This window comes from Protomyctophum bolini, assembly GCF_963924005.1.
Source record: "Protomyctophum bolini genome assembly, chromosome: 17".
NCBI lineage: Eukaryota > Metazoa > Chordata > Actinopteri > Myctophiformes > Myctophidae > Protomyctophum > Protomyctophum bolini.
The window spans coordinates 29,997,654-30,010,272 of NC_137878.1; the positions used below are offsets into that span (position 1 = coordinate 29,997,654).

The 12,619-nt window shown below is 41.6% G+C and overlaps 1 protein-coding gene across 1 annotated transcript in view; it reads left to right on the plus strand.

Moving 5' to 3' along the window:
- crybg2 (crystallin beta-gamma domain containing 2) overlaps nt 1-12,588 on the plus strand; it is a 62,066-nt gene extending 49,478 nt beyond the window's left edge. Inside the window, exons 8-24 of the mRNA XM_080787198.1 lie at nt 115-233; nt 1,743-1,992; nt 2,459-2,598; nt 2,988-3,114; nt 3,252-3,287; nt 4,281-4,420; nt 4,667-4,793; nt 6,164-6,324; nt 6,827-6,953; nt 7,063-7,095; nt 7,326-7,432; nt 7,587-7,716; nt 8,829-8,968; nt 9,143-9,266; nt 9,628-9,786; nt 10,216-10,375; nt 11,334-12,588. Coding sequence (XP_080643324.1) covers nt 115-233; nt 1,743-1,992; nt 2,459-2,598; nt 2,988-3,114; nt 3,252-3,287; nt 4,281-4,420; nt 4,667-4,793; nt 6,164-6,324; nt 6,827-6,953; nt 7,063-7,095; nt 7,326-7,432; nt 7,587-7,716; nt 8,829-8,968; nt 9,143-9,266; nt 9,628-9,786; nt 10,216-10,375; nt 11,334-11,422 — 2,169 coding nt within the window. The 3' untranslated portion in view covers nt 11,423-12,588. The remainder of the gene's footprint in view (nt 1-114; nt 234-1,742; nt 1,993-2,458; nt 2,599-2,987; nt 3,115-3,251; nt 3,288-4,280; nt 4,421-4,666; nt 4,794-6,163; nt 6,325-6,826; nt 6,954-7,062; nt 7,096-7,325; nt 7,433-7,586; nt 7,717-8,828; nt 8,969-9,142; nt 9,267-9,627; nt 9,787-10,215; nt 10,376-11,333) is intronic.
- Nucleotides 12,589-12,619: the final 31 nt, after the last annotated feature.

A 12,619-nucleotide genomic window follows, 5' to 3' on the forward strand; every position in this document is an offset into this window, starting at 1 on the left:
TTACATTCATGTTAGACCCGCGGAACGCTTTGTCCATATTTTTTACAGTCTATGTTGTACATGCATTTTACGTCTGCATTGTGACCTGACCTTGTATGCCCTCCCCATGTATAGATGTATATCTTTGACCGGCCAGGAATGCATGGACAGAGGTACGAGGTACGCAGTGATGTTGTAGATGCCACGCCTTGGGAACTGCAGGAGACCATCTCCATCAGGGTCATCAGAGGAGGGTGAGACCAATGCTCGCTCACTCACTCACTCTGTTCAAAAGATAATAATATTCCTATCTGCAGCATACAACAACCACCGCTAGCAATGTTGACCCAGCCCTAATCGCTGTAGGCTCTATTACACAAAGATGTTTATACAGTGATGTTTATCCAACACATAACTAGTACACCACTAAGCATACATCAGTAACACCGATAATCTTGCAAGAGCTTCCAAGTACCACATGTATCTCTCTATCACCTCCCTCTGTAGCTATGATCTGCATTCATTCATCATGAACAGCCAGGCCAGAGTTGTGATTTCAAGAGGGTTTAACACTCAATTAATAGAAGTACAAACTTCTACAAAATGTCGGTGGTTTTGGTTAAAACAATTGGTTGGTCTCCCCCTCTGCACCAAATTTTGGCAAATGTTATTTTCGCTGATTGATCAGTGTTCACCTACTGTATTATGAAATGCACAGAATATGGATGCTAGGGTTCAGGTGCTCTAAGATGTACTCTGGAGCTACTCATGTGTATAATTATGTTCTTCATTTGGATTTGTAGGTAGAGGGTAAATGTTCATAACTTAAAATGTAGATCTGTTTCACTGTATGGTTCTAACTTGTCAAATACTGCTAAACAGCTCTCTTGCCATAATTATTCGAGTGATTGCATTACACAATAATAACCAAAGCTAGTGGAGCTACTGTGAGCTACTGTGACAGGAGGCCCCGATGCTACAATCATGGCCTTTGTTCTCTGTCACTGTGCTCATGTCAGTCATTTGTCATCTGTCATCGTTTTGATCATCTGGATTGTCAGCTATGTTATCAATTCTTTACATGTGGACACACCCTACCTCTGAAACGTACCAATACACAGTATTCACACCTATATACACAGCACTACAACTCACGGCACAACATGTACATAAATCTACTGCACTTCTACTCCTCCTGTCCCTGTTTTCTCCATAACATACTGTACAGTAGATAAGAATTACCCGCAGGGTACCACGTTAGGCATGTGAAAACCTATTATGGTGTTGGTCTTGATTTTGTAACACCGATGGTGTCTCGCCACAGTTCAAAAGGACACAGCGTTCTTAGCAGGGAGTCATTTGGTGGCTGTTCTGCTGCTTGGGATTCTTGGAAAGTATATTGAAACTGAAACTTAGAACCTCTAACCGACTTAATCGAGAACAAGGGTTTTTTGTGATAATTTATTTTACATTTCTCATATACATCAATGAAACAACACAAAGATTTGAATAGATGTTTTCCAATCAACTAATTAGATTAGTCTGATCAACCACTTATTATGCACTACTTCGTTTGTAGCGAGGGAAAATAGTGAAAATAGCCGATGTTGTGAGCTCGTAAAACTGCTATTTTTATTTTTTTATAATTCATTATTCGTAATCGAGCTGAAAGAGTTTTCATCGTAACATTGATTTGAAGTCATATCACCGAGCTCCAGACCATTGTATTAATTACTGTTGTTCTTCTCTGCACTCTTCTGCAGCTGGGTGTTGTATGAAAAACCCGACTTTAAAGGGGAGAAGATCGCTCTGGATGAAGGAGATATAGAGCTCACCAACCCCTTCAGCCATCCCGAAGAGGACCAACAACACGATGGAAAGAAGGAGAGCGGGGGAGAGGGTGGAGAGCAGAAAGAGAACGGACCGCAGAACGGAGAACAGAAGGATGAGAAGGCGGACGAGAGCGTACCGGCCAGAAAGTTCATCATTGGATCTATCCGAAGAGCTGTCAGGGTAAGAGTCAGAGAAGGGTTTGGCATTAGCCTACATTTGCTTGTTAGTGGGGGAGAGTTCTTAATTATGCACCTGTAATACCTGCTGGTTTGTGTGGTAAACATCAAGCAAGTCATATGCAGACTGATGCTTGCCAAAAGAACATCTTTCGTGCTGTGCTGTACAGCTATTGTTGACTTTTGAATGTGTGATACTGCCCTCTAGTGTCAGAAGTGAGTTCAGAGTTCTTTCAAGTTCAAAACTTTTGAACACAATTATGAAATAAATATAATAATTCAGGGCATAAAGATAACATAAAAAACACGTATCAGCAGACACATTGAATCTGTTTAATGTAACTACAGTTTATATAAATAGTTTAGCAATAGCAAATTAAATGGTTGCAACATTGGAGAAGTGAACTATGTACTTTTCACAACTTTCTCTCTCTCGCTCTCGCTCTCTCTCTCCCCCCCTCCCTCCCCAGGACTACAGTGTGCCAGAGATCAGTCTTTTCCCAGAAGAAAATGCTGAAGGGAAGAAGGTCATCTTCAGAGACACCTCAGAGGACGCCCGGATCTTTGGTTTCCCCATTAAAGCCAACTCCATTATCATCAATGCTGGGCTGTGAGTGTTAACTGTAAAATCTGCTGTACAGTACTTTCATACACCAAAAACTACTCTATAAAATCCATCCATCCATCTTCAACATTCTGGGGTATCCTGAGGCGTTCCGGGCAGATTTTGGAGATATAACCACCTAAGCTGGCTCCTTTCCAAGCGAAGAAGCAGCGGTTCTACTCAGTCTCTCTCGTGTGACTGAACTTCTCACCCTATCTCTGAGGGAGATGCCAGCTATACAGTATAACCCGTCTGAGAAAACTCATTCCAGCCGTTAATTTAGCCCTCTTACATAATATGGGTAATGGGTAAATGATCATGGATCATTTTACTGTGAAACATTCCCCCCATTATTATTGTATATGAATATGGTAAAAGATGTGTTGTTTTTGCAGGTGGCTGGTGTATTCTGAGCCCTTCTTCCAGGGCGTACCGCGTGTCCTGGAGGTAGGGGGTTACTCCACCGCCGCCGCCTGGGGAGTGGAACAGCCCTATGTGGCTTCAGTTCACCCGCTCAAAATAGTAAGACAAGTTTTGTCCCGTCCTACCAAAGTATAACTATTCTGCATGCCAGACTAATATGTTATGAAAATACAATACTGATGACGTTTTGGAACTAAATGCACTGCCTTTTGTTTTTATTATTATTATTATTACAGGGTGAACCAAGAGTAGAAAGGGCAAGTGAACCAAAGGTAAGAAAAATAAATGGTCGGTGTTATTAGTAGTGCTGCTACTACTAGAAATAACGCTATTACAATTACTGCAATTACTAAAACTAAAACTGCAACTAATTATGGTGTCCGATACTATTACTATTAGTTAAAGATTTGTCCTTTTCCTATGTTCTCTCCCCTGGACCCCACACATGTAAAGCGTCTTTGAGTACGCATGAAAAGCGCTATATGAATCCCAGATATTATTATTACTATTAAAGCGGCACATGGTGGTGCAGTGGTTGGCACTGGTTCCTCACGCCAAGATGGTCCTCGGTTCAATCACCGGCAGGTAATTGAATAATACAAGGAGAACCCTTGTGTTATTTGTGTGGGTTTCCTCCTCCAGGTACTCTGGTTTCCTCCCACACTGACAGACATGCTTACTAGGTATACACTACTGCCATTGTCCTTGACTGAGATAATTGGTCCCCAGGCACTGCACTGTGGCTACTCTCACTTTATCCTAAGTAGTCAGGTCGGTGGTTGGGTCAAATGCAGACTCGCAGAGGACACATTTCTGGGAATAATGAGTGTCCTAAAATAGAGAAAATAAATCATTAAAATATTTGATAAAAGAAAATCAATCTAAATAAATAAAAACAATAAAATGAAATGAATTTATAACATTAAACAAACAACATATGCTGAATGCATTCTATAGAGTTCTTCTCATCTAATACATAGGATTCTTATTTGAGTTAAAGAGTCTGACTGCCTGGGGAAATGAACTGTTTCACATCCTTCCGGTCCTGGCACGGATGCTCCTATACCATATTCTCCAACCACAGAAGGGAGAAAAGGCCGTGAAAGAGATGGTGCAGGGGGGAAAGTTCCTTCCCTCCACCATGGAGGCTAATGGTCGAATCTACACTAGCGATTGGTCAGGGCACCTGTCCAGCAGGGACGAAAACTACAGTAGGTTGTATAGCATTAACTTAACCAAACGTGTACATGTTATGTGTTGACCAGATGATCATCTACGACAAGGCTTACTTCACTGGTAAAACCAGGACCGTCTACAGCACCATGAAGGACTTCATGACGAGGATGGACAGACAGCAGACGGCCTTTATGTACAACGTCGGCTCACTCAAAGTTATTGGTGGAATGTGAGTTGTGTACCATTTAAATGGGTGGAGTTTGGAATGCAGATACCAGACAAATGCTGACAGGATATTGCTGTCATTGCTTGTACGTGTCCTCCCCAGGGGCATTCCTTTGTATTTTATCTATCATCAGATTCAGTGCGTTCTATTGTCCCAGGCACAGAACAAGTGTTGAACAAAAGTGTTGTAGTATGTAAATTATCTAAAGTATGTACTTTTCACAACGTCTCTCTCTCTCTCTCTCCTAAGGTGGGTGGGCTATGAGAAAGAGGGTTTCCGAGGCCACCAGTACCTTTTAGAAGAAGGAGAGTACCATGACTGGAGGGTGTGGGGAGGCTGTGATGCTGAGATGCGTTCTGTCAGGGTCATACGAGCGGTAAGGAAAAAGTAGTCCGTGGTGGAAAGAAGTACTCAAATGTTTTACTTAAGTAAAAGTATCAATACTGCAATGGAGAATGTCTGGAATTCAAATTGTACTTGAGTAAAAGTACAAAAGTATTAGCTTCAAAATGTACTTTAATGTACCAAAAGTAGTACTCATTATGCAGAATGTCCCATTAAAAATGTCTAAAAATCCTTCGAAAATAGCAGATCTATATATGTAGAAATGGTCAAAATGTATATAGGGCTGAAGTGGTTAATGTATGTTTTGTAATAATTATCAAAATCTACAAGGTAACTAACTATACAAAAAGGTATTCATTTACTGTATTCGTATTTTGTGTGCATTAATTTCCCAATACAGAGGGAAATACTATACCCGGAAAGTAGATATATTTCAACCTGGCGTCTCTATTTTGGGCAGGGGAAATGTATAAATGTATTTCTTTATAATTAATGTATTTGTTTAAAAAAAATAGCAGAACCACTGTATGCTCACAGCGTCACATTGCTACACGTGAGCTTTTAGTTTGTCTGTTTTTGCTATGGTCTGTCTTGAGATTTTGACTTGAAAGCCACTTCTACAGAACATGGTGTTGGTGTTAGTCTATGACTCGCTCTAAGGCTGCATCAGAGCCTATACAGTATATCGTACGCACCACTCGGCCATCTGTGCGTCATTGTAATTGCTCCTGAAGCATCTCAGTATATAGTGACTGTCATTGTGCAATATACACTATGAGGTGACCTCTGTGAAGTTGGCACCCCATTATTCCCCATATGATGAAAACATGAATAGAAATTGTAAATTTGCCTTAAAAATTTCGTACATTTCACAATTTGTGCTGGAATATTTTTAATATTTTAAGTTGTATGTTTTTCTGAACAAAAATGGTCTTATTCTTTAGTGCTTTTTGTGCTCAAATTGTTGTATTGTGCATTTGAAATCAACAATAGTGCTATTTTGATTTTTTTAATATTACTTGTTACGTTGTACTGTCATTACGGGGCCTGGCCAAGAGGGGGCACAAGTATACCAGGCGAGATTAGGAAGCTCATAAACACTTAAAGTATCTCAAAGTTGATACCTGCATAAATTATGAAATTTACGGCACAATTCAGCACAAATTCAGCACTAAATAATGACACTAATTTTATTCATGTTTTCATCATATGGGGAATAATGGGGTACCAACTTCAGAGGTTATGATGTGAACTGAATTGACTTGTTGTTGTCACTGAGTGTCGTTCCAACTGAAGAGTAGCAACCACAGAGCCATGAATCAAACCACAGCGGATGAGTTGTGGTTTGGTTTGTTTTGCTCTAAACTCTGGCCGGCCCTGTCTCCATGGTGCCCTCTGCAGGACATGACAGACCCCATGCTGGTGATGTATGAGCAGCCAGAGGAGGAGAGGGAGGGGGAGGAACAGGAGGAGAACACCTTTGAGGTGACGGAAGCCATTGCTGACGTGGAGCTGTTTGGCTACAAGTCCAACACGCGCTCCATTCATGTGCTCAGTGGCGCGTAAGTTGATGCAGTCAGTCAATACATTCTCAAAATATGTATTTTTTATTAGAGAGACTTTTAACACAACTGACTGAGTGAAAAAAATCATGCAACATTTTTGCTTGTTTTCTTTCTACCATTGCTTGTTCTTATTTTCATCTTCGCTCTTTTCGACTTTCCTGAAAATTGGACAATGAAGTTGAAGTTGAAGAACTGAGGCTCAGTTGAAGAATTGTGTATGAACCCTAGCATCCCTAATTAGGAATGTCCTAATAGGTGAACATACAACACAAATAGAGCTACAAGATACAAGTTGTGAGCTAGCGAGCTAGCCATTTTCAAGAGATTTAGTGTAGAGGGGAAAAAAGATGGGACCATGTCTTGTCCGTTGTTCTTGGGCTTTTGTACATTGTTATTATTTTGTACAGGACAGTAAATGATGGAGTTGTTTGGTTGGTGTGTTACTGTTAATGAGTGGTTATTGGTTATTGATTGGTTAATGTGTTGTCTTTCTCTCCAGGTGGATAGCCTACTCCAATGTGGACTACTCTGGTAACCAGTACATCTTAGAGAGAGGTTTCTATAGTAACTCTGCTGACTGGGGCGCTCCAGACAACCAGATCTGCTCCATCCAGCCCATCCTTCTGGTGAGGAGCATAGAGAATTCCATTCATTCGGATTCAGAGAGGAAACGATTCTCAGAATGTAAAAGTAATCGCTGCAGTTAATTTATCATTTCTGTCTGTCTGCCTTTAGGCTCCAACTGAAAACTCCAAAGCCAGGAATGAGGTGAGATACTGTAATTTCTGCCAATATTGAAAGTTGAACCAGTCTGTTATTCTAAACTACGATGCTTGACTCTGTTCACATGCTGCCTCTCGTGTACAGTGTCAGTGTGTTTTATCCATTGAGCACCAAGTGTAGATCATGTTAAAAAAATGTAACATTTGGCCATAATATGGAGACTTGGGTTAACATGCTTAACATAATTTTTTGTCCCCACTCTCTGTCTGTCTCAGGTGTTGTTGTACCCTGAGCAAGACTTCCAGGGGGAGTGTCGTGTGTTCAACAAGAACCAGGAGACCCTAGCTGTGCTGGCCAAGTCCTGCAAAGTAGTTGGTGGAAGGTGAGGTGTTTTTAATGCATTATGACCAGCAACATATTTTCAGATGGGGGTCAGTGGCCAAATACATATACATTTTGGGGTCCTTGACATGAAAATGTTAGCCAGAAAGCTGTCTTACTGTACCAAAATGAGTGACTTTGTGGCTGCATTCCAGCTGGGTGATCTATGAGAACAAGCAGTATGCAGGGAGCCAGTATGTCCTGTCAGAGGGGGACTATCCCAACTTCACCAGCATGGGCTGTCCCAGCAGCTTCACCATCCGCTCACTCAAAGCTGTGCCAATGGTGAGAGAGATCGTCTAAAGTCTGCTTTGTACTGTCTGAAACTATCCTCTGACACTTGTTTCTCAGGGGGCTGCCCCGTGGTTCGACCATGCATTAAGGTTGGCGAACATGCATTAAGGTTGGAGAACATGCATTAAGGTTGGAGAACATGCATTAAGGTTGGCGAACATGCATTAAGGTTGGCGAACATGCATTACGGTTGGAGAACATGTGCTGCTCCCGTGCTTGTGGTTATGTTTAGGTCGGGGTTAGAGATAGGGTTAGCAATGGTCGAAATAACGGGAGGTCAAACCAATGCCACGCAGCCGTTTCTCAAACCCAGCATTACAGCAGCAATGGGCTATATGCACACAGAATAACTCTTTCTACTTCCGGGCCGCTTCCCTAACTATCACAGGTGTTACCGATGATACTAATTATTAAGGCTCTGTTCCATTTAGTGTGCTGTGGTTCTCAAACTTTTTATTTTTAAGGACCCCCATAACTCACACCCGTACGGGGACATTTGGAACCCACTCAAGGACACTTTGAGACCCACTGGTGCAGCAGAGTGTTTCCAGTGAGCCAACATGCACAATAGCAGAACCCTGACTCTGTTTGACCAGAATAGAACAGAGCCTTCATTAGTATCATCTGTAACACACGTGAAGGAAGTAGGGAAGGGGCCCAAGTTCTTTCCAAAATGCTGTGTGCATATAGCCCATTAAACCCTATATGCTTTGTCGACCGCTGGTATATTCTGTACGCCCACTCGTGCCGCCAGTAAAATAGGATTATACAGAGATGCAATGACAGTTGAGTTGACCAAAGTTTGGCGGAGCCCAATTTTTGAGCTCTGAAAATAGTTGATATATATACGCTCACAACCCATCTTCAAGTGCAAGTGTTGCAGATCTGCTATTTTCTCAGAATGTTGACCAATTTTCAGCGAATGTTCTCTTACTGCAGAGCAGTATGGACATGTCCAGTATATGGACACTAGGGTTCATGTAGTTAAACTATCTTAACTTTATTTCTTTCATGCTTTCCGTACTTCCTTCCACTTGTTTGTGCCATTCATTTAGTTTGGCTTCCTCTGATATACCCTCTGTTTTCTCTGTTCCCCTCCTCAGGTGTTCGCCATTCCTTCCATCTCGTTGTTTGGCGGTGAGTGTATGGAGGGTCGAGAAGTCACCACAGATGTTGAAGTCCTCAGCCTGGTGGAAGAGGGCTTCAACAACCACATCCTTTCTGTCAGGGTCAACAGCGGCTGGTAAGAGTGTGTCCGAGTGTCTGTCTGTCAGTCTGTCCCTCTCTGTCTACTCCACTTTCAATCTGTGTTTACAGTGGAATTTGACTTGAGTGTAGGCCTTTATGGTTTAGTGATGGTGTGCGATTCTAAATCACCAAAGAACCTGCTAATTTCTGCTCCCTTGCCTCTCTGCAGCTGGGTGATATGTGAACACAGTAACTATAGGGGGCGGCAGTTCCTACTGGAGCCCATTGAAATCACCAACTGGCCCAAGTTCAGCTCACTAAACACGATCGGCTCTATATTCCCAGTCAGACAGGTACAGTACGACCACCAGTTCCTTTCTTTGCCTCCAATTTTAGCACTGCCTTCAGCATTCAACTTTCAAGACTTGCTTTTCATCAAATGTGTGTTAGCTTCACTTCAAGATATATTATGTATAAAATACATTTTGTAATGTGGCAGATTTATATTATTTCATGGCTGGTTGTTCTACTGACCTTGGACAGCTGAGTTTAAGTTTGTCCACACTATCGTCCTGCATAGAGCTTCCAGTACATAGATCATCCTACACACGGCATACTGCACACAGAGCATACTACATGAGCATAGATTGCAGACGTGACTGCATCTTGCGTTTTGATTCCGACATCACTATGTCGATCGTTTCTTCCCTGCAGAAGCGGCAGTTCTTCCGCATCAAGAACAAAGAGCGAGGTCACTACCTGTCCATCCAGGGCGGGGTGGAGGAGATGAAGACGGGACGGGTTGTGGTGACGCCGGAGGTGGAGGCCATGAGTGACATCTGGTTCTACCACGACGGGCTGATCAAGGGCAAGGTAATGAAAGCTCAGTTAAAGTGTTCATGGTCAACATTATGGATTTATGAAGGGTAATATGAAGGGCTACACACACAGTCTGCGAACGCCGCGCATCAAATCAGCCGCCTCCGTTATTTTCAATGAACCTATGCCACACCGGCTCCGTCCGACGCGCGTTCACGCCTCGCCTGACGCTCCGATACGCCACCGTTCTATTTTCCAGGCGTGCCGCGTCGCTGCGCACCCGGTGTGTGTTGGGCTTAACTCAGAAAGATGTCGATAAGCTGCCGAATGTTTTGAGGTTATTTAAAATGCATATATGTTTTTACAATATATATTTGACTAAATACTACAATAAGTATTTAAATTTGATTGAAGTAAATAAATGTATTGAAATATGCTGTAGCGGAACATTTGGTTAACGATGCATATCTCCTTGGGTTCTAGATGGCCCCCACTATGAGCCTCCAGGTGATGGGTAACATGGAGCCAGGAGCCAAGGTGCTTCTGTGGTCAGAGAGCCGTCAGCCCATCCAGACATGGTCATCTAAGATGAGTGGCGTCATCTCCAGCCTTACTTTCCCTGGCATGGTTCTGGATATGAAAGGTACCTTTCATGGTAGAAACTAGAAATTCAGGCATGTTGTTGGGTTTTAAGATCTTTCCTTGGTGTGATTTTCAAAGATATACGAGTTCAGTTATCTTCAGTAAATGGGTTACAAAATGTGAGAATGTTGTATTTGCTTTTCTCCAAAATAAAGTAGCATCTGAAGTTATAGCTATAGCTACAGTGTGCAACCATGGTTTAGCAAAAAAAAGGAATCTAAACGTTGCACTTTAAAGTATTCTTTAAAGAAACTGTAACAGCCTCAAATGCTGTACACTGTACAGATAATACAGTTACCTCTCGCCGCCACTTGAGTCCACCAAAATGTGGAAAACTCTCCAGTGCCAACTTGACACAATGAGAGTCCTACAGTATTTATTGTCACATCACATCATCACAACATTTATAAGCTCGTTCCACACACAAACACTTAGGGTCTCTCTGAGATAATTTACAATACAAGTAAGGGGTTTCCAGATATTTACAAGCTTGTTTCACCAACAGTAGAGTCTCTCTTATCTTATTTATAGGTTGTACAGCCGTACAACCAAGGGGTCTCTTTTCCCCAAGAAAATGTACACATAGTGCCTGAGATAATACTAGAGTTGTCCCGAGTGTCCCAGACCGAGTACTTAATTTGTAATACTTGCCGATACAGAGTACCGATTTGAGTACTTTATTTTTGTTGAGTAAACACTTATTTTAACCCCTTTTTCTCATTGATGCAGATGGATCTCCAATCTACACTTGTCAGTTGTCATTTATGCTTGTAGATCGGCTGTTTTTGGTGATGTGCTAGTGCCTAGTGACTCGGGTCATAGTATCAGGGCCGGTTCCGAGTAAGAGTACTTGAGGGTGGTATCGGCCTGAGTAACCGATACCATTATCGTTATCGGAACAACTCTAATATATATAGATATAGATATAGATATATAAGCTGGTTTTCTTTCCTCTCCAGGTGGTAAAACCTATGACAAGGATCACGTGGTGCTTATGCCAGAGAGTGAAGAGAAGGCCACCCAACAGTGGGAGATACAGATACTGTAAACTGTAACCCACACATCAACATTCCTTCAACGTCATCGCCTTAAGGAAGTCGTTTTATCTGTACCATCCATGAAGACATTTGGCTTTTAGAATCGTGGTTTCCTTCATCCCCCGGACTTCACAACAGCTAAAGACGCTATACGGCTACAGTATGGAAGCTTGGTGCCTTGTGACCCTATGCCTTAAAGGGGATCTTCTGAAGAGAATGGGAAGTAAAAAAGGACCAGTTTAACCACTTAAACCGTAGAGTCCCTCAGGGACTCAGGGAAGTATACTAGTTCCACTAGTATTCCTAGTATCTACACCATATCTCTTTGCTGATTATAACCGATCTAGGAGCCCAGCTGTTGATCGGTGAGCTTGTAGATCTGCTATTTTTCTGTGAATATTTGTCCCAGAATAGCGATGCTAGGGTTCAAGTGGTTCAACTTGTATTCTGAACAGTTACTGATAAATCCAAGTCTTACAGTTTCATTGGGTGAACTTGTTTGTTAATTCGGGTTTGAAAGGAGATTCCTGTATTGAATGACCCTTATTTGTTTTATTCCAGGGAGGTGCAAATTCTGTCAAGAAGCACTTGCAGGTGATACTTAAACGGCTTTGTTTACAATGGAAGAACTAGAGTTTGAACTGCTTTTCTTGATTGCAAGCACATTATGGCACATCCTGTTTGGCTATGTGAACATTCTGCATGGCCAGGAGTATATTTAAGATTTATGGATGAATGAAGCCAAAAATTATGTGTACTGTAGTGTGTGCTACAAGATGAATGTTGTGTGTGTAATAATCAGTGTTTTATAAAGTCTTGTTTTTTTTATCTGTGTAATTTTGGTCAATGTACTTGTGTTTTTGGATGGGAAATGTTGCTGTTCTAATATGCTGTATATCACATTGTATAGTATGGATTCTGTTAAATGTTATGCTGTTCCCATCAGAGGCTATTTTCTTAAAGGCGCTTTCTTGTTTCTTGAGGCATTTTATAGGTAAGAGACTCATATTGACATTCAAATGTACACTACTCACTTCATATAATTTGATACTAAAATTTTTAATGTGAAATGTAATATAAACGGGAGTGGTTTTAGAATACTAAATAAAAAGAATCGTGATACCAAAAATGGTTTGTTAATCATGAAGGTGTTGTATTAAAAATGACACAATAACAATGGGTGCATTTACAACAAGCATTGTTTTAGA